Below are 21,542 nucleotides of genomic sequence, written 5' to 3'. Positions count from 1 at the left end.
ACTCCCATTGTATTAGCCAGCGATCTGACTCCTTGTCCAGCAGGGCAATGTCTTCTGCTCGACGCTCGTGATTATGGGATGGGGGTCCTAAGCGAGGAATCGTGGCCGAGGCGTCTTATCAATTACCCAAAATCATACAAAGAAGACCTCATCCTTTAAGTTAGGCCCTCTCTGGCCATTTCCTAGTGGAGGAGGCGCTCCTTTAATTGCACGTAAGTCACACGACGGCCTGCGATCGTCACCACCGGTCACTCCATAATCGGTACTAGACGACCATTGATTGCCAGAATTGGGATTCTGTGCATCTCCTTCAAACGGAAAGGCCGTCCTTCCTGCAAAAGATGGGGATAGCTGAGCGGCGTACTTGGCCATTACTGCCAGCCCCAAAAAGCTGGAATGGAGCAGAAGCGCAGATGTGAGACCACCAATCCCCCAGTGTGATGATCAGAAATCTAGCATTATGACTATTTATCTAAGTCCTCTTCATTGGACATTTCCTATCATTTTGCCGCTGTAGAGTCTGTGTAACTCCTTCACTTAGCTGACTGTTCTGCTGCTGCTCATAGATCCTGGCTGTGGCGGCTTTCTCTGCTTTCCCTTTTTTGAGCATTAGCAATACTAGCATGGAGGATGAGGAGGAGGCTATCCACAGCAGGCCAAAGTGAGCAGATGAGGACAGCAACCAAGGTTTCATGGAGGGCAGAGTCACCGTATAGGTTGGGAAAAGAACAGTCACGGGTCTACAGGTGGAGAGGGTGAATCACAGACCGGGCGTGGATAGCACCCATGGCTAAGTCTGCAGAATGAGGGAGACTAGATCCATCACTGTCTGTACAAGGAGTAATCCGTACAGGAATGAAGCTGTGCCAGTGAGGACAGCACATCCAGCTTGTATTACTGGGAGGGAAACCTGGAAAAAGTCAGAAACTAGGAGCAGGTAGCAAATGAATGATTTGAGGAAGACTGAAACCTAAAGTCAAAGATATCTGTAGCCTTTACTGCTGAATTGTTGCGTTTATTAACCCCAAACTGTGTCTCCATCTCTCCGCCAGGTATGGAGGGAATTTCCTGACCGACTGGTTGGATACCCAGGACGACTCCACCTGTGGGACCACGAAATGAACAAGTGGAAGTACGAGTCCGAATGGACCAACGAGGTGTCGATGGTGCTGACCGGAGCTGCGTTCTATCATAAGGTAATGACTCCGACCCTACAGTTATCGGGTCTCCGAGACCGCACTGCTGTCAGGGTCACGTTCACCGTCTTAGTCTGTTATGTGCAGCTCAACCTACGGCAGCGAAATCCCGGTCAGAGACACCCAAGTCCGGTGTCCTGGCGGGGAACATGTATGACGGCGCCAGACTGACGTGAATCTTCTCTGTTTGCAGTATTTTAATTACCTGTACACCTACAAGATGCCGGGAGACATCAAGAACTGGGTGGACGCCCATATGAATTGTGAAGACATCGCGATGAACTTCTTGGTCGCCAACGTAACCGGGAAGGCTCCGATCAAGGTAACGCGGTCGTTAACTCGTCACCAGACGCCATCATTAGTGAAGGGGTGTCTGAGGAAAAAGGAAAAAAAGGCATCCGATTTTTATTTTTCTCCAGAAAAAGCGCCACTCTTGGATTTGATGGCTATTGTAGCTCAAATGAATACTGCAGTAAAAGTGGCGCCCTTTCTAAAAAAGAAGCCTTAACCCTCCCGGGCATTAATATTCACCCTTCTGCCTGTGACATCCAATGTCGGCCTGGTATCGGAGCGGGATCACTGGGCACCCCATATAGAAGACCATCTGTCGGCCCTGGGACAGCTGACGACAGGAATGTTAATTGTAAATTTCACCCCTCGCGAATGTTAATTTAAAAGTGATCTTGCAATCATCTTCTCCAATCCCCGGTATTACCGGGGTATCTCTCTGCTGTCAGCCACGCTTTGATCCTGAGCCCTTCACACATACATTTCCCGTGGTGTCATCCGCGCCCGGATCAGGTGTTGTGATGGCATCTCCTCCGCTTGTAGGTTGGTAACCCCGAGGTCCTGCCAGCTCTGGCCGTCAGGGATTATCCTTTGCCGATGTTTGGGGGAGAAATAAAGGGGGAACGCCGCTCATCTGCCTCGTCGGCTGAAGGTTACAGAGCGCCCTGGAAAACGCCACGACAGAAGATGATGTTTACACGGGGACCTTGAGAAGTCATTAAAAGGGAATTAAAGGGCTTGTCATCACCAGGTCTTTGCAGAAGGGGGGGGGGGGTGTGAATGCAAATCCCGCAATCTGTTTTCATTGGGTCTTGGGCTTAGCACTGTGCTACCCAACCCGTGCTGCCTGAAACCAGAGAACAACAAACATGTCCCGCTCCCCTGTGATCAATCTTGCACACATTGACGGCTTCTCCTTTTCCATCTCCACCCTATAGGTGACACCGCGCAAAAAGTTCAAGTGCCCTGAGTGCACCGCCATCGACGGGCTGTCCTTGGATCAGACGCATATGGTGGAAAGGTAAGTGGCCCCCCGTGTGTCACGTTCTGATGGAATAGTAAAGGGCCGCATTCAGATTTATGCTCGGAAGCAGAGTTAATCAATGAGCTTTTCAATGTATTTTTATTTTGCCCGTGAATGGTCCCAAATAGGTTTGTGACATCTCGTTCTTCTCGCAGCACCGTTCTTTAAAGGAAGGCAATTTAAAATGCCCCCTCCCCTCCCACCAAATAAAATCCCCGCAGGCCGGGTCATAGACTGGAAATATGCCACCTCCACAGCATTGCAGATTTATTGTCGGGCTCATCCCTCCTCCATCAAGCAATTGCTATTTATGCCATTTCCCCATGTCGAGACGTATACGTTTTCTTCCATCTTTTCTCCATCTTCTGAGCATGTGCTCCACAAATGTCCCGCTCCGAGGGGGTTAAGAGATGAAATGAGTGAGTTATGGAGGATCTGATCTCCGTCCATATGTCTGCGCTGCCTCCACCGTCCAGACCTTATCTAGGCCGGGCTGGAGGGCTGATCGCTCTCGTGATGTTGTGTCAGGCACACAGCTTTAGGAATGGCAGGAATTTGGGGAGGATTGGAAGACACTAGGAGGGGATGATGGTGCTTGTATCCCCTATGCCGCACTCTTGCTGCCGGCCTCAACCTATTCCTTACGTATAGGGAAAAAATCCAAGGTTTTAGTCTGTCCGCTGTAAACGTCTGGAAAAGATGATGATGTCGGACTTCTCCGCAGTGACGAGGGTCATCTTGGCGCTCCATGTGTAATAGATGGCACAGTTGGTGACTTTACTTGTTATTAGGATTTTCCTTTTTCTATTTTTTGCCCCATCTAATAATATTCACCTGTCAGGTCTAAGAAATCGTATCCAGCCTCAAAAAAGTGTCCACAACACAAATGGTTGGAGGCTACAGACCATAGGGACTGAAAACAAAACTCGCCCTGAGTCTAGGCTAAATGGGGACCAGTGGGGGTCTCCATGCTCATTGCCAGACTGTGGTAATTTCTGGAGACCCTCTTTAACGTACAGTAATGATGAGTCGGGGCAGACATGTGGGTTACCGCAGGGAGCGGTGTGCGTGAGAGTCCGGGCCGCTGCTGTATGCGCCGTAGGTTTATGGCGCGCTCTCCGCCAGGCTCAGCTGGGTGCTTGGGTTTCGCACATTCTTGCTGTCACCAGAGGTGCTGGCGCATTGGCTGCAGTTGTGTCGGACCTTTAGACTGATGACTTTCACGCGCCACGTGCGTGAGTCAAGATGGATCCCCCGCAGGTAGCAACACATGAACGTCCAGCAGAGAAGCCAGAGCTTCAGCGGAATGGAGGAGGGGGATGCCGTGAAGAATGCAGCGGGCTCAATATCTCATATTTCTAAGGCGTCCTGTGGCTAATATTATGGATGCGTCCGAGGCCTTCAGATCCGATGTCATTGCCGTGCAACCTGAGACTTTTCAGCTAGTGTTATACTACAACTCCCAGCATGCCCTTATATATTCCGTATTGTGGCTCTCCAGCTGTCGGTAGTATAACTCCCAACATCCATTCATAGTATGCATCTTTCAGTCCGCGACTTTGTTGGGTTGCCCGGATGCATCAATACTTGCCAGGCTGCCTGTTTTGGCTCTTGGTTAATGACCTTGCTGCACTGCGTTCTTGGAAGCGTTCTCCGCCTCTGGCTGCCTTCTGTTGGGTATTGCAGAACGTCTCGGTTATAAAGCGGCTGCCACTACATGTTCTGACAACTGCGGAGTCTCCATTGTTGTGAGACCCTCAACGGTCGGAAGATCTGAAGCCACGCAGCATCACCAACCAAGGATGTAAAAGCTTATTCTCATACTCTTTACGGGACCAAGCTCCGCCATGGTGCCATTGTACCTGGAGACTACGCGCCCCTGTATTAACCTATTATAGCAGCCTCTTTAGCAACGTCACCATTCCATTACCCCTAAAGACTGGTGACCTGAAGCCACAACTGATGCAGCTCTATAGTTGTAAGACCCCATTAGTCACATTGCTATTCTCACAGCACCACTGCCACAAGGATAGGCGAAGTAGACAGTTGCCTAGGGTGCCACTGAGAAATGGAGCACAGATTGAACATTTTATGCTGCATGTTTATCTTAGTCCACAACCTTCTGCGCAAGTGTTTAAAGTCTCCAGTGGTGGCATCACTACAATCCCAAGGCTGCAGTGATGGCATCGCTACAATCCCAAGGCTCCAGTGGTGGCATCGCTACAATCCCAAGGATCCAGTGGTGGCATCACTACAATCCCAAGTCCCAAGGCTCCAGTGGTGGCATCACTACGATCCCAAGTCCCAAGGCTCCAGTGGTGGCATCACTACGATCCCAAGTCCCAAGGCTCCAGTGGTGGCATCACTACAATCCCAAGGCTCCAGTGGTGGCATCACTACGATCCCAAGGCTCCAGTGGTGGCATCGCTACGATCCCAAGGCTCCAGTGGTGGCATCGCTACAATCCCAAGGCTCCAGTGGTGGCATCGCTACGATCCCAAGGCTCCAGTGGTGGCATCGCTACGATCCCAAGGCTCCAGTGGTGGTATCACTATGATGCCAAGGCTCCAGTGGTGGCATCACTATGATGGCAAGGCTCCAGTGGTGGCATCACTATGATGCCAAGGCTCCAGTGGTGGCATCACTATGATGCCAAGGCTCCAGTGGTGGCATCACTATGATGGCAAGGCTCCAGTGGTGGCATCACTATGATGCCAAGGCTCCAGTGGTGGCATCACTATGATGCCAAGGCTCCAGTGGTGGCATCACTATGATGCCAAGGCTCCAGTGATGGCATTGCTACAATCCCAAGGCTCCAGTGATGGCATTGCTACAATCCCAAGGCTCCAGTGGTGGCATCACTATGATGCCAAGGCTCCAGTGATGGCATTGCTACAATCCCAAGGCTCCAGTGGTGGCATCACTATGATGGCAAGGCTCCAGTGATGGCATCGCTGCGATCCCATGGACATGACACCATTTGTCATTGTGCCAGGTGCCTCCTTTTTTTCGTTGTTGGCCACTTTTTGACCACAGCCCCAAATATTTTACTGTGTTGTTGCCTTTAAAAGGGAAATTAAAAGCTGCAGGTTACAGGGGCGAGATATTGGGTCCGAGGGTAAAAAACGCGTTTGGTGCTGGTACGTTTGACGTCTGCCCCTACATACCACGAGCCGCCTTCCTGTACGCGTCATATGACGTAGTAAAGCAATAGATCACAGGGGGTCCGAGTCTCCGTTTTCCTGTAGCCTGCGTGTCATTACCTCGTATTTTAACCCCTCTGTGTTCTCTCTCCACAGGTCTGAATGCATTAACAAATTTGCCACTGTATTTGGCACCATGCCCCTGAAGGTGGTGGAACATCGCGCTGACCCCGTACTTTACAAAGACGACTTTCCCGAAAAGCTGAAAAGCTTCCCCAATATCGGCAGCCTTTGACGAGGCGGAGAGTGCGCACATCTGACCGCTGTGATGGAATACAATGTACATTGTGTATATATGAGGCACTGTAGCTTTAAGGTCAGTGCGCCGGACTGTGCGACTGTGGCGCAGCACCAGAAATACGCCGGCGCTGACCGCCGATCAGTGGATCTCACCATGTGGATGACCATGATCGAAACGGGGAGCCAATCGGAATCCAGACTGACCGTATTACCGAGCAACGGAAATTGGATATGAACCAATGGCGCCATACCGCGGCCCCCGGACCCCGTCATTTCAGCGGTGCCAACTATTGCTGTCGTAACCAGTGACTTCTCTTACTGAATTTCATGGGAAACTACAGAAAATGTTCCTTACTAATATATATTCTTGTTTGTTTGTTTTTTCTTTTTTTGTTTTTTTAATTTTGAAATTTTTTCTCACCAGTTACAGACAAAGCGGCCTTCTTATATCTGCTGGCCGCCCCCTGGAGCAGACGAGGGGTTTATCTCCCCTCGTCTTTCTGATGTGACCTGACTTCGTTCTCCCTATATAGTTGTCATCTCAGCTCCCACAATGCACTGCTCTCTGACGGCCAGACGCCAGCAGAATTTTGGACGCAGGTTTGGGTGTGACTGGAGAAGACTTGATGAGATTTTTTACAATTGACTAAGCAGCTGCACACGACTATTGTAAAATATATTTTATTGTTGTTGAACATGTTAGAATTTATCCTTGTGCTATAGACGTCGCCCACCTGCAAGTGACTGATAAAGGTCTGATAAAGGGCTCTATAGTTTAATATTGATGTCCGCTTTTTGAAAACCCGTATACTGATCCTAAATTACAGCCTGTGTATATTCGACAGCTGCACTCACTATTCTGCTAGTGTGCACGGAGGATCAGTAATGTAATGTACAGAGTTACATCCTGTATTCTACTCCAGAGCTGCACTCACTATTCTGCTGGTGCAGTCACTGTGTACATACATTACATTACTGATCCTGAGTTACATCTTGTATTATACTCCAGAGCTGCACTCACTATTCTGCTGGTGCAGTCACTGTGTACATACATTACATTACTGATCTGGAGTTACATCCTGTATTATACTCCAGAGCTGCACTCACTATTCTGCTGGTGCAGTCACTGTGTACATACATTACTAATCCTGAGTTACATCCTGTATTATACTCCAGAGCTGCACTCAATATTCTGCTGGTGCAGTCACTGTACATACATTATATTACTGATCCTGAGTTACATCCTGTATTCTACTCCAGAGCTGCACTCACTATTCTGCTGGTGCAGTCACTGTGTACATACATTACATTACTGATCCTGAGTTACATCCTGTATTATACTCCAGAGCTGCACTCACTATTCTGCTGGTGCAGTCACTATGTACATACATTACATTACTGATCCTGAGTTACATCCTGTATTATACTCCAGAGCTGCACTCAATATTCTGCTGGTGCAGTCACTCTGTATATACATTACATTACTGATCCTGAGTTACCTCCTGTATTATACCCCAGAGCTGCACTCACTATTCTGCTGGTGCAGTCACTGTGTACATACATTACATTACTGATCCTGAGTTACATCCTGTATTATACCCCAGAGCTGCACTTACTATTCTGCTGGTGCAGTCACTGTGTACATACATTACATTACTGATCCTGAGTTACATCCTGTATTATACCCCAGAGCTGCACTCACTATTCTGCTGGTGCAGTCACTGTGTACATACATTACATTACTGATCCTGAGTTACCTCCTGTATTATACTCCAGAGCTGCACTCACTATTCTGCTGGTGCAGTCACTGTGTACATACATTACATTACTAATCCTGAGTTACATCCTGTATTATACTCCAGAGCTGCACTCTATTCTGCTTGTGCAGTCACAGTGTACACACATTACATTACTGATCCTGAGTTACATCCTGTATTATACCCCAGAGCTGCACTCACTATTCTGCTTGTGCAGTCACTGTGTACATACATTACATTACTGATCCTGAGTTACATCCTGTATTATACTCCAGAGCTGCACTCTATTCTGCTTGTGCAGTCACTGTGTACATACATTACATTACTGATCCTGAGTTACATCCTGTATTATACTCCAGAGCTGCACTCTATTCTGCTTGTGCAGTCACTGTGTACATACATTACATTACTGATCCTGAGTTACATCCTGTATTATACCCCAGAGCTGCACTCTATTCTGCTGGTGCAGTCACTGTGTACATACATTACATTACTGATCCTGAGTTACATCCTGTTTTATACCCCAGAGCTGCACTCACTATTCTGCTGGTGCAGTCACTGTGTACATACATTACATTACTGATCCTGAGTTACATCCTGTATTATACCCCAGAGCTGCACTCACTATTCTGCTGGTGCAGTCACTGTGTACATACATTACATTACTGATCCTGAGTTACATCTTGTATTATACCCCAGAGCTGCACTCACTATTCTGCTGGTGCACTCACTGTAGACATACATTACTGTAACGTTTATGGTCTGTGTTGTCCTGTCCTGACCAATATGATCTGGTGGGAGAAGGAATGAAGTGGAAAGCACAAGATCGTGTTTCACCAGGATTTTGTGGCTCCAATCTGAGAACAGTATAAACAGCATAAAATAGAGACTGGGTCACTTACTGAGCTTCTTGCTGTTCTTTTGATAAACCTGTGTCATCTGCTGCAGCTCTGCTAGTCCTTTCAGTGTTGAGCTCCTTCTGTGTAGTCGTCCATATTCATGAGCCCTGTTTTATTCCTGCCGCCACCATTGATTGACAGCTTTCTGCCTAAACTGTGCATAGGCAGAAAGCTGCAATTTTAGCAGTGTGAGGACTAGCAGAGCTGCAGCGGATAAAACAAGGTTTTTATGAAAATTACAGCAAGCAACCCAGTAAGTGACCCAACAATGGAATCGGAGTCTCTTTCCTGAATGGCATATTTACCTCTCTGAACAGACGCATGCCTTGCTGCAACATTGCAGACTTTCTAGGGGTCTGGAAATGTATCGCAACCAGTAAGGACCACCTGTGAAGACAGACGTGTCGCTGAGCTTACAGTCGGTAACGGATGTTGATTTTTTTTTTTTTTAAAGAAATTTCCATTTTTTTCTAATGCGCCAGTTGCATCCAAAGCTGCAAACAAGTCAGTCAATGGAATCTTAAAGGGTGGGTTGTCCAGTGCTGCTGAAATCTTCGGTAAGTGCTTTCGGCTTCCTGAATCCTAGCGGTGTGTAATACACTCACTGTTCGGATTCAGCCTTGCTCGCCGATTCCAGCGGTCGTCCCGTGACTGCAAGTGTGCGACGAATGTCAGCGACGTCTGTGTTCTGCTCCGCCCCCGAGGAACTGAACTAAGCAGAACTCTGTATATCTATTGTTTGGGGGGTTCAATAAATAGGGAAAGGGGAAATAGTCCAAGGCTTGTGTCATCCATGATGAAATATTGAGGAAAAAGGGTCCTGAGCAAGTTTGCAGATCGCAGTCCCTTGGCGACCGTTGCGATCCTAATGGTGGGTGCATTGCACATCGCTAGGATTCTGCAACCAGCAGCGATTGTCAAAGATTACACCTGGGATATGGACAGCCGGAGACTGGAAAAAAAAAACCTATAGACCGACACCCCCAGATAAAGGAGGGTCTGTTACAATTGTATCTACTTTAGTGACTGATACATTGTATCGAACGATCAGGATCGGGCAGACGTGTAATCTGATGTGATTGGTTAGGGCATATGAAGAATAAAAAAACAAAAATTAATTTCCCAAATCTAATTAACTAATTGGGCCCTTTGTATAAAAGACCTGAAAAAAAAAACCCCACTAATGTGATGATCTGATTATTTTCGGGAAGCGCTAGTCTGGTAATTGTCCAATCTTTGAGGTTCCTCTTGTAGAATGCGAGACCTTGTAACTGATGTCAGATGTGAAGCGCTGAGAGTTCTGCGTGTGATTTCCTTCATCTTTCCTTTGAAATTCCTCCGCCCGCTCCTTCCAGAAGGGAATATATGGTTTCTGGGGCCTTCACCTTCTGGGCAGCTCCCACCTTTCCTCGGTTGTCGGCCTCCTGTTCTTAATCTGCAGCCTGTGCTCTCTGCTGTGCGGCTTGTCAGCAGCTCGGAGGGACACTCGGGGGGGATCTCTGCCAAGAGCTTTTAGGTTTTGGCTCCATCCATTACTGGTTTGTCACAGGCCTGGCGGGTGAGGGGCCCGGTGCGGGTGAGGGGCCCGGCGGTGCGGCTGATTACTGCCCTGCAGATTGGGAAGAGAAATTCATCAAAGGTCCATAAACCTCAGCGCCGCGCACATCCGGAGTCACAGCTCGGGAATCATAACGAGAACCAAACGTGTCCTTCCCAACCATAAAATCCGGTTACTTAGCGCGGCTTTTACAGCTACTTCTATCTCTTCCGGTTCGGGGCCAGTGGCCCCATGTCGCTGCTAATTCTTTCAAGGTGCTGATGTAGCTGAGCGGAGTTTGTCACGGTCGTAACACCTTATCTGTGTTTTTTTACATAGGACTGCAAGAAACATTTTTGTATCAAAATTAAGACCCACATATTGTAACAAATACATAGAGAAGAAGTTATCATTCCTTCTTTGCCACCGTTTTGTATTAGGGAAATTGGGATGGCGGCAAATATGACCATAGTTGCAGCATCTGACGGCGGCCGTCACCCATCCCCCTGGGTTTTTCCATTTTCTGAAATGACGAGTTGTACCAGAATGTAGGATCAGTATACGGTCATATGCCGGGTGTTAGTGTTCCTGACCTGATGATGGTTTCCCTTTAAGGCCGGGATATACTTTGATGGTTGGGATTTTGCATATACTGAACCATCTGTTTTCAATATGTTGCACATGTGTGCGGTTTTATTTGTGCAGGGTTTATAATGTCGCATTCACTTGAATGGGAGATGATCTGCAGTACCGAAAGCGGCCACTGGACTGCGCAAAGCGCCTCCGTCCATTGCTGACAACCAGCCCATGCAGGATCAGATAACAGCTGATTAATGATCGTGGGGGGGTCCAATTCACATTCCCATCACCTATTGATTTTTTTTTCGGTAATCAATACATTTGTCCTGCACAACCCCCGCCCCTGCCCAGTCATACTTTCCTATACTTCTGAATGGTAACCAGCCTTTCATGGCTCTCAGGATGAAAAAAACACAAGTCTTACGTCCCAACACTTGAATCCCCTCATTCGGAGGACATTAACAGGAGATATATATATATATATATATATATATATATATATATAATTATTATTAATTTTTGTTTCCATAGGCCCTACCTCTGTGTGGGATGGTCCCATGAGAATCGGAGCCCTTGGGGTATGTGCTACTAGTATAAGTGGCAAGATTATGATTTTCACTACAGAAATGTATAAATACTCTGATACATTGTATTATTCTTAGTTCCGGCCCTAAAAGAAAAAGAGAAGGTGATTTATGCTCCGCCCCTGAGGAGCCGAACTAAACAAAATTCAGTATATCTATTGTGCGGTGAGTTTCTGTAACAGGGAAAGGGTCATATTGAGACATATTGAGGAAAAAGGGTCCTGAGCCCCCCCGGGGAAGAGCAGGCTTTTCAATACACAGCATACCCATGGCAGCATCCCATAGAGAAGTGATCTTCAACCTCTGACTCTGCAGCCATTGGCAAACTACAGATTCCGGCCCGGACTGTTTTTTTTTTTTTTTTCATTATTAGGTAGGAGACCGCGGACTTGGAGGACATGACACATTGAGAATTTATTTAGGAACCGCCATTTTTAATGAGTCATCGGCATAATACATAGAGACGGCCATAAAGCCTATATACAAGTCACTTTTATTAATATCTTATTGTTACATTGTGTCCATCCCCAGTCTTGTTAGGCGAAAGCAAGATCGTTACAAATGCAAATAAAACTTTATACCGAGGAACAGCAACGACGGAGGGGTCGTGACGCCCCTCGCTCACCCTAAACTCCTCGCCCCCCCAATCCAGCAGACGTTCGCCCTGCACCAGGGAGCTGCTCTTTTTAGTAGTCAGTAGTATTTAAAGGGGCGGTGCCCATCTTGAGTTCTGACGGACAGTTCAGGGTAAAATGTTGTCAGTAACCGTTTCGTAGTTGTCAGACCTTGATACAAATCCACAAGCCCCATGCAGCAGCTTCTCTGCAGTTTTTCATGAATGGAGGAAGGGATCAAATATAGAAAGTTAATGAACACTGATCATTTGCCCCCCACCTTCTTCCATTTTTTTAGGTGAGCTCCCTACTTAATAGCATTTTTTTTAAATTTGGAGAAAATTGCTTTTTTGTAGCAGAATTATAAATCCATTTATTTTTCTCCAGAAAAATTTTCCACAACAGAGAAGTAATTAGAAATATGCAAAAGGTTAGACTCAACTTTAAATACTGTTAATAGCTTTAAAGAGGCCATATCTAGTATAAAAATTAATTTTGTCATTTTTAACATTGTAGGACTCTGCTTGCCGATTAAATTGATCTTTCCCCCACCCCTGGCGGCAAATTAATTTGTTCTTGCAATACCTTTTTTTACCACCGTGTTGCCAGCTACTTCCTACCATAGATACCAATGCAATAGCGCCTCTTAAGTTGGGGGGGAAAAAAAATAAAAAAAATTTGAAACACAAGTTGTAAATGCCACATCCCCTGCAGTTGCCAGAAATCTTATTAATCAAGAAAAGCTTAATAATAAAAGTTGTTGTGGGAGGAAAATGATACACTCCCTTTAAATGCCAGGTTAAAAATCTAACCGTACTTTGGTGCCATACAGGAATTGTAGAAAGGCCGCTTGTTTTTACCGTGTTTGACTTTTTGGTTGAGTTGTTTACTGGATAAAGTGTCTGGCTTTGTATTCTTTCACTAAAACAAGCAATTCTTCCATCTTTTCTGGGAAAAAAAAAAAATTTAAAAAGCTTTTTTGTGCAAGCGCCCAGCGCAATAAATCCTCTGTAACCACCTACTTCTGATCCGTTTTTGAGAACGTAAGTAGGAATGTCTCAAAAAAAAACAAACCCTCAGCTGACCCACGAGACAACGCGTGTCACCGCGCGGCGCGGAGAGGAAATTTACAAGCGCGGTTCTGTCTTTTTGCACTGAGACAAGGAGAGCAGAAATGGTTTGTCTGGAGGATTTCCAAACGGCTGGAAACACAAGAGAACCTTTAATGCAGAAGCCGATGTGAACACTTAATCCGGGGGATACGGGGGACCCTCCCCTGTGCTGTGCCAAATCTGCGGGGTCCTCAGAAAGATGGACCTTAAATATGTCTGCAAAGGAGGTAAAAAAGAATAAAAACTACGGCTCCTTAAAGAACCAGGTTCCTTTAAAAAGCTCATGATGATGGGGAGAATTTTCATGCTAACCCTGCCTCCTGCCGGGAAGAACAATGGTGGACAGCAGGACAATTTTTTTTTTAAAATATATGAATAATTAAATTGGATCGATCAACAGATTTCTTAATACAAACATCATTCATTATTAAAGAGATTTCAAAGACCTGGTGTGTCTAATGTACTTACCTTGAAAATCCATGTCAGAATCTCTGTATAATTATCTCGTTAAGTTTTCATGCCTGATAATAAAATGAGCTGGTCTTATAGAATGCTCACTCTTAAGATCAGATTTTTACACTCCTTTGGACTTGTATTTTCTACGTAAGTACACCAAACTCATCAGGTCTAAGAGGTCTATTCAATAATGTAGGCAGTTTGTACAGTGAAATCTGGTAAGCGGTGCTCTTGCCTGGCTACGAATAGCAAACTCACAACCCTCCAGGACTATCAGAACGGCCGGGCTGGCACCACAACTCTTCTCCTGTAAGTACCCAGTTTTTTGTTTACCTCTCTGGCTCCATATTTGTGGCATATATTAATAGTATAAACAATGATAAGAAACTTTGTAACATATCTGAGAATTCTGCTTATTTCTCCTTTTATGAGCCTCTTCTCCTGCCTTCTAAACACACTTTCCACAAAAAAAGTCTAACAAACATAATTGTCTTGCTCGAAACAAAATGGACTACCATCATGGTGCAGTGTCAGGTTACACCTCCTGTTATACTCCATGAGTAGGGGGAGTGAGGAAAGAAGCATAGGAAGATAGTACTGAGCTTTCCAACAAGTCTTTTACCTCATCCTAGATTTAAACGTTGGATTCACATCTACACTGCTCAGTACTGCTGTATAATTTCCTCCATGCTGCTGCTGCTTGTTTTTGTCTTTGTGCTACCTAAGGAATGAAGAGCAGGAATCCTTCTTTCTCATCACATCATAGTAGCAAGTTGAGAGTCAATGCAGAGAAAAGGATTGCAGAGGGGGAAAATTGGAGAAAATGCAGAATACAAGTTATATATAATGTTACTCCTCGTGTGCATAGACAGGAAAAGTTACTTGATAGTATAGTTACTCTTTAAATTTCTTGACTTATGGAAGAAAAGGGCGGGGGGGGGGAGATATCTGAGTGTCAATAACCGGCCTCAGGGGGCTCTCATCCCAGATGACGGTGAGGGATTTGGAGAATCACAATCATTTGTTTATTACTGAACAAATACAAATCAGTGTTGTCTATCTTCATGATGTAATGAAAATGATGCAATAGGTGGGCGCCGCGAGCTGTGGAGCAATGGGAGGGTGCCGCGGAGCAATAGGAGGGCGCCACCAGCCACGGAGCAATAGGAGGGAGCTGCGGAGCAATAGGAGGGCGCCACCAGCCGCAGAGCAATAGGAGGGCGCCACCAGCCACGGAGCAATAGGAGGGCCCCACCAGCCACGGAGCAATAGGAGGGAGATAGGGCACCACCAGCTGCGGAGCAATAGGAGGGCACCACCAGCCACGGAGCAATAGGATGGAGCTGCGGAGCAATAGGAGGGCGCCACCAGCCGCTGAGCAATAGGAGGGTGCCACCAGCCACGGAGCAATAGGAGGGAGCTGCGGAGCAATAGGAGGGCGCCATCAGCCGCGGAGCAATTGGAGGGCGCCATCAGCCGTGGAGCAATAGGAGGGTGCCACCAGCCACGGAGCAATAGGAGGGAGCTGCGGTGCAATAGGAGGGCGCCACCAGCCGCTGAGCAATAGGAGGGTGCCACCGGCCACGGAGCAATAGGAGGGAGCTGTGGAGCAATAGGAGGGTGCCACCAGCCGCTGAGCAATAGGAGGGTGCCACCAGCCACGGAGCAATAGGAGGGAGCTGTGGATCAATAGGAGGGAGCTGCGGAGCAATAGGAGGGCGCCATCAGCCACGGAGGAATAGGAGGGAGCTGTGGAGCAACAGGTGGGAGCTGCTGAGCAATTGGAGGGTGCCATGAGCCGCTGAGCAATAGGTGGGTGCCACGAGCCGTGGAGCAATAGGAGGGAGCTGTGGAGCAATAGGTGGGAGCCGCTGAGCAATTGGAGGGAGCAATAGGAGGGTGCCACGAGCTGCGGAGCAATAGGTGGGTGCCACGAGCCGCGGACAGAGATCACTGTTCTTGGTTAAGCTTGCAACTAAATCCTATTCAGTTAGGCATTACTGCAGTGGTCAGCAATCAATAGCGGGTGTGGAACCATAACCCCCAGCATGCTCTGACTGGGCGTGCTGGACGAGGTACTCACACAAGTGCCACTCAGCAACCGATGCGAGACCCCCTGCTTTACACAATATCACTTATATTTCCACCAAACGCTTATATTAGTATTTACAAATAAATAGCCGAAAGTTACAAGAAGTGATACATAGAAGCCACACGTCCTCCCCAATGGTTGCAGTGCAGGCCTAGACGCAGATCTCGGGGAATGGAGCGCCTGCCATGTGGAATTCATATGTTCCAGTTACAAATGGCCGATTTGGCAGCCCTATTAGTAGCTCTATTGAAGGGAGCAGCGGGGAGCCCCTCGGAGAGCTGGAATCTGCAGACTCATAAAGCAACATTGGCAAATTAATATCCTCATGTGTGTGCAATAATCAAAATATGTCGGATCATTTTTTTTTAGTGGGTGCATAAGGAAGACAGGACCCTCCTGTGAGCCTATCGGCATTAAAGGACCCTCGGCTCTGTGCTGCTTCAGACATTCATGGCAAGTCAGGCAACTTTATTAGAACTTTAAGCCCCTTTTGGCCTTCCATCGTCACCTCCATACAGTCCGGCTTGCCTAATCCTGGCCTTACTAGACTCGGGCTTATTCACCATCTACTTATAAAGTGTCAGTTCCTTGGGCCAAAGATTAAAGGCTCCATTATTGTGAATATCAATGCCATTCGCACTGTACCTAAGATAAAGGGCCACCCCACCTATGATGGGACATGGTGGGCCTAAAGTAAGGTTCCCAGAATAGGCTGACCTTTTCCCTCTTCTACTAGATACTACTGGGCCGTCCTGTATGATCTGGACCACTTTTGCTTTGGGCTCTGTGTATGCAGCTGGCTGCCATATTGCATTTTAGGCCCGTGGCTAAGAAATACATAAAGGAGCTAAAAGGAAAACTCAGCAAAGCAATCCAATGTCCAAATGTTCTAAGCATCTGTAAAGCTGCACCTGAACCTTTCCGTTAGGCTCTTCGGGACATTATATAACCTTAAGGCACCAGACAGCTCTGCCTGAACACGATGGCGGCCCAGGCAGAGTCCAAGTTCCCCTGCTATGGTGGTTTCTTCTGCTTTTATAAGAGTCCACAATATTGGGCCATGGGATTTTGGAGAAGGCTAGAAATGGGCGCAGTCGTGGTGGTAAAAAATCCCTGAATTGGAGGAGGAGAATTCCGTCCTTTCCTCTGGCGCAGGCGCCTCCTAGATGTGAGCTGGAGTCCATGGGAAGAGACGTTGCAGGCCCAGCGTGCGTTTTCTGGAGCGTCAGTGTCCGCTGGCAGCGCCGTCATGTGGCCCACGACATGGCCGCACTGTGTTCTTTGGCTTTCATCCTGAGCGCCGCGATGCTGGAACTCTTCCGGTCGGGTTCAGCGTTCAAGTCGTAACCGTTGATTCCGGGTCCCATTCCCGCGCTGCCGAAGAGGCCGCTCATGTGCGCTTGACCCACGTGAGAGCCGGGAACGCTGAGGAACTCGGAGACTCCCCCGGCGGAGTGCGGATGAGTGTGGGGGGACATGCAGGACGAGACCGTGTCACATGGGACCACGCAGGCCGGGACGGGGGAGCCACCATTGTTATTCCCAATCCACGACGGGTTCTGGATCTAGAGAGAAGCGACAGATGGAGCAGTGATTAGTGCAATATATATATATACTGTGCGCCAAGTAGAGCTTTATGGTGGTCCCAGCAGTTAGACCCTCACTGATCTGCAAGTTGTAATGATGGGAACGACACAGGCATAAATCTTTATCCTAAACAATAAATGTCTTTACCCACTTTGCTTGTCGTCAGTGATTTAAAACATTTTCAGAAAATATTATGTATTGCGCCAATACTGTTCACAGTTGTTACAATTGTATCCAGTCTGTACAATTCCCTGAGAACCAACCAGCCTGATACAATGTATCAATACAGGTAAATATAACAAACCATCTGACTTAGGAGAGAGATCGGTGATATATTTAGGTCGAAGGGCATTTTATGTTTGCTTCAATGGATGTGTTTTTGGCTACAAATCATTATTGAAATTGATTTTCATTCAGAACTTTGCCCCATTTGCCTTCTGGGTCAGATTGTTACTGGCTGCAGAATGAGTTAACTGAGAGTCCATCAGCGAGCTCACCCCGACAGTCCAAGGTGAGAACCTCTGATTATTTCTCAGCTCCTCTCCGCTGATTTATTACCACAGACCACATAAAAAAAAAAGCCCAGAAAAGCCAAATGGGGCAAAGATTAGCACAAATTTTTACCCAAAAATACATGTATTAAGCAAAAAGAAAGAAATAAATATAATAAAATATATACATATAACGAAGCATTTCTTTCTTAGGTAGATGAGTCAGGTGCATGCACTTGTTACTCTGAAGGTTTGTTACAATGTACCAGCACAGATGAAATATGTCGACTGGTTTTCTCACAGACTGGATTCCAATGTAACAAACCCTCAGCTGTGATTAGCATTAGGTCTGTACATGATTTCGGCCGCCCCCTAATGTAAATATGAATGTATCCCTTCACTGACAGCAAGCAGAGATAGTAAACAAAAAAGTACGAGGGACCGATACAAACTATTCTAGAAAGTTGCAGAACTTTTCCGATTGGAATGGATTTTCCCCAAAAACCCTATAAAAACTGCAGGTTCATCATGCGAATTTCTGAGCCGTAGTGATTCCATGACTGAGGCCAAATTCGCCTTTATCTCCGGCTTTAGGAGCTGCCACTAAATATCTAAAAGCCAATACACTATTTTCGGTTCCTTTTGATGGTAGAATACATTAAGAATTGAAACTGGAAACCCCACTTCCCCCCGAAAAACCGCTCGATTAAAATAAAACCCCGTCTGACCCGAAGGCGCCTCTGCTGCACTTAACGCTTAATGCGCTGGGCGACAAACTCACATGAAAGAGAATGTAGCATCAAACCAATGTATAATACCGTCATCGAATCATGTACTGCAGCTCCGCTGCTGAGGAATGCCATTAATGCTGAGGCTATGGATCTCGGGACATGATGGGGGTTATAGTTTTGGAATAGGGAAAGATAAACGTAACTCCTTAAGATACATGCGACTAGCTGATAATATTCCCTACACAATAGCGCCAGGTCGACCCTGCATAATACCGCCATACAGAGCCCAGAGTGCCATGTACAACCTTCACAATACAGTCAAAACTACAGAATCCCACTATAAAGAGCCTACATAATAATAGCGCCATTCTACACGATACACAGTGATAGTGCCGCAAATAATACTGCTGTACAGGACGGACTTCTCTTCAGAAAGTAACTATTGGGTACTGCCATACAGACGCTACAAAATGTTGGCACATAAAGCCGAAATAATAGTGCCGTAACCTGCCTGATAGCAGAGGCGCATAAAAGTTACCAGGAGAACTTACATAATAGTATAGGACATATCCTACATAATAGTACCGCACAGATCCTGCATAATAGTGCCACGATACTGCCAAACAGAACCGACATAATGGGTAACTGTGCCGAGGAGAAACTATATTCACAAACGCATCTGTGTATACAGCTCCGGCAAAAATTAAGAATCCACTGTAAAATGTTCAGTTTGTCTCATTCTTCTCTTTATAGGTATATTTTTGAGTAAGATGTAAATTGTACTTTTTTTTTCTAGAAACTTCTGACAACATGTCTCCGAAGTTCCAAGCAATAAATTTTGTATTTATTTTCTGAAAATGAGAAATGGTCAAAATAACAAAAAATGCATTGCTTGCAGACCTCAAATAATGCAAAAAAAAACAAGTTCATAATCGTTTAGAAACAGCAATACTAATGTTATAACTCAGGAAGAGTTCAGAGATCAATATTTTGTGGAATAACCATGATTGTTAATCACAGCTTTCCTCCAGTCTTTCACACTGCTCCTGGGTGACCTTATGCCACTCAGGTACAAAAATGTATGAAAACACAACTGATATCATATGTTCTACCTGTGCTGTGAAGTGTCTGTTTCCCTGTCTGGTGGGCGGCTGAGTGACATCTTGTGTTAAAAGCCCCCCATAAATGCATCCCACAGCCCCATATGCTGGAGCGCCCCCATTAACCCCTTCCCAATGCAGTCATCTTTAATTTTTGTTCTTTTTACCATAAGATCTGGAAAAATAATTCACAGTGCAGTGAAATGATTGTTGTTTTTTTTTCAATTTTGCTGTTTTTTTTTTTCCTATTTATGACGTTCATTCTGTGGTAAAAATGACCTAGTGACACGATGCTCTGGATCGGTACAATTATGGCGATACCACATTTTATCTTTGTGGCAAAAAAAAAAAGTCGCCATTTTCTGAGACCTGAAACATTTTATATCTATATTATATATAAAGCTGAGTGTATGTTTGTGTGTGTATGTATCAAACCACGCCCACTCCTCAGCCCCGCTCACTCCACACAGCCCTTGTTGGCGCACACGGGCGGAGACACATTCACCTCAAAGGCCACCCTACAAAACTCCTGGCTGCAACGTCCCAGCCACTGCCAGCTACAATCAGAGTATCAGTGTGCGGCAGGAGCAGGCCACATCTAGCTCCGTGTCTAGAATGGAGGTGCTCCTGAGAGGAGTGAGGAACATGAGAGGAGTGAGGGGAAAATGAGAGGAGTGAGAGGAACATGAGAGGAGTGAGGGGAAAATGAGAGGAGTGAAGGGAAAAAAGGAGTGAGGTGAAAATAATGGTGTGACGGGCACACAAGAGGAGTGAGGTGAAAATGAGAGGAGTGAGGTGAAAATTGTGGTGTGAGGTGAAAATAGTGGTGTGAGGAGAAAATGAGAGGAGTGGGGAAAATGAGAGGAGTGAGGTGAAAATAGTGGTGTGAGGGGAAAATGAGAGGAGTGAGGGGAAAATGAGAGGAGTGAGAGGAACATGAGAGGAGTGAGGGGAAAAAAGGAGTGAGGTGAAAATAATGGTGTGAGGGGAAAATGAGGGGAAAATGAGAGGAGCGAGGTGAAAATAGTGGTATGAGGGGAAAATGAGAGGAGTGAGGGGAACACGAGAGGAGTGAGGGGAAAATGAGGAGTGAGGGGAAAATGAGAGGAGTGAGAGGAACATGAGAGGAGTGAGGGGAAAAAAGGAGTGAGGTGAAAATAATGGTGTGAGGGGAAAATGAGAGGAGCGAGGTGAAAATAGTGGTATGAGGGGAAAATGAGAGGAGTGAGGGGAACACGAGAGGAGTGAGGGGAAAATGAGAGGAGTGAGGGGAAAATGAGAGGAGTGAGAGGAACATGAGAGGAGTGAGGGGAAAAAAGGAGTGAGGTGAAAATAATGGTATGAGGGGAAAATGAGAGGAGCGAGGTGAAAATAGTGGTATGAGGGGAAAATGAGGAGTGAGGGGAAAATGAGGAGTGAGGGGAAAATAGTGGTGTGAGGGGAAAATAGTGGTGTGAGGGGAAAATGAGAGGAGTGAGGGGAAAATGAGAGGAGTGAGGTGAAAATGAGAGGAGTGAGGTGAAAATAGTGGTGTGAGGGGAAAATGAGAGGAGGGGAAAATGAGCGGAGTGAGGGGAAAATGAGCGGAGTGAGGGGAAAATGAGAGGAGTGAGGGGAAAATAGTGGTGTGAGGTGAAAATGAGGAGTGAGGTGAAAATAGTGGTGTGAGGTGAAAATGAGGAGTGAGGTGAAAATAGTGGTGTGAAGGGAGAATGAGAGGAGTGAGGGGGAAAAAGGAGTGAGGTGAAAAGAGAGGAGTGAGGTGAAAATGAGAGGAGTGAGGGGAAAATGAGAGGAGTGAGGTGAAAATGAGAGGAGTAAGGGGAAATGAGAGGAGTGAGGGGAAAATGAGAGGAGTGAGGGGAAAATGAGAGGAGTAAGGGGAAAATGAGAGGAGTGAGGTGAAAATAGTGGTGTGAGGGGAAAATGAGAGTGCTGTGTATAAAGGAGGAGCGTGAGGTGCAGGAGGAGGCTGTATAAAAAGGAGCATGAGGTGTAGGAGTTATACACTAAAGAAAACTGCTAAATAGTCAATTCCATACACCACAGACA

General features: G+C 46.4%; 2 protein-coding genes across 5 annotated transcripts in view; one reads left to right on the top strand and one right to left on the bottom strand.

Moving 5' to 3' along the window:
- EXT2 (exostosin glycosyltransferase 2) overlaps positions 1–6,730 on the top strand; it is a 62,969-nt gene extending 56,239 nt beyond the window's left edge. For all 4 annotated transcript variants that reach the window (XM_069740010.1, XM_069740011.1, XM_069740012.1 and 1 more), the window contains exons 11-14: positions 1,053–1,196; positions 1,390–1,518; positions 2,423–2,505; positions 5,808–6,730. In XM_069740010.1, the coding sequence (XP_069596111.1) occupies positions 1,053–1,196; positions 1,390–1,518; positions 2,423–2,505; positions 5,808–5,946 (495 nt within the window). In that variant the 3' untranslated portion in view covers positions 5,947–6,730. The remainder of the gene's footprint in view (positions 1–1,052; positions 1,197–1,389; positions 1,519–2,422; positions 2,506–5,807) is intronic.
- Positions 6,731–11,786: 5,056 nt separating this feature from the next.
- Positions 11,787–21,542, bottom strand: part of ALX4 (ALX homeobox 4) — a 111,802-nt gene continuing 102,046 nt past the window's right edge. Inside the window, exon 4 of the mRNA XM_069739254.1 lies at positions 11,787–17,146. Coding sequence (XP_069595355.1) covers positions 16,829–17,146 — 318 coding nt within the window. The 3' untranslated portion in view covers positions 11,787–16,828. The remainder of the gene's footprint in view (positions 17,147–21,542) is intronic.

The sequence above is a fragment of the Ranitomeya imitator genome, chromosome 9, assembly GCF_032444005.1.
Source record: "Ranitomeya imitator isolate aRanImi1 chromosome 9, aRanImi1.pri, whole genome shotgun sequence".
NCBI classification, from domain to species: Eukaryota; Metazoa; Chordata; class Amphibia; order Anura; family Dendrobatidae; genus Ranitomeya; species Ranitomeya imitator.
Note: the sequence above shows the minus strand (reverse complement) of the source record. Positions and strands in the feature narration are given on the sequence as shown.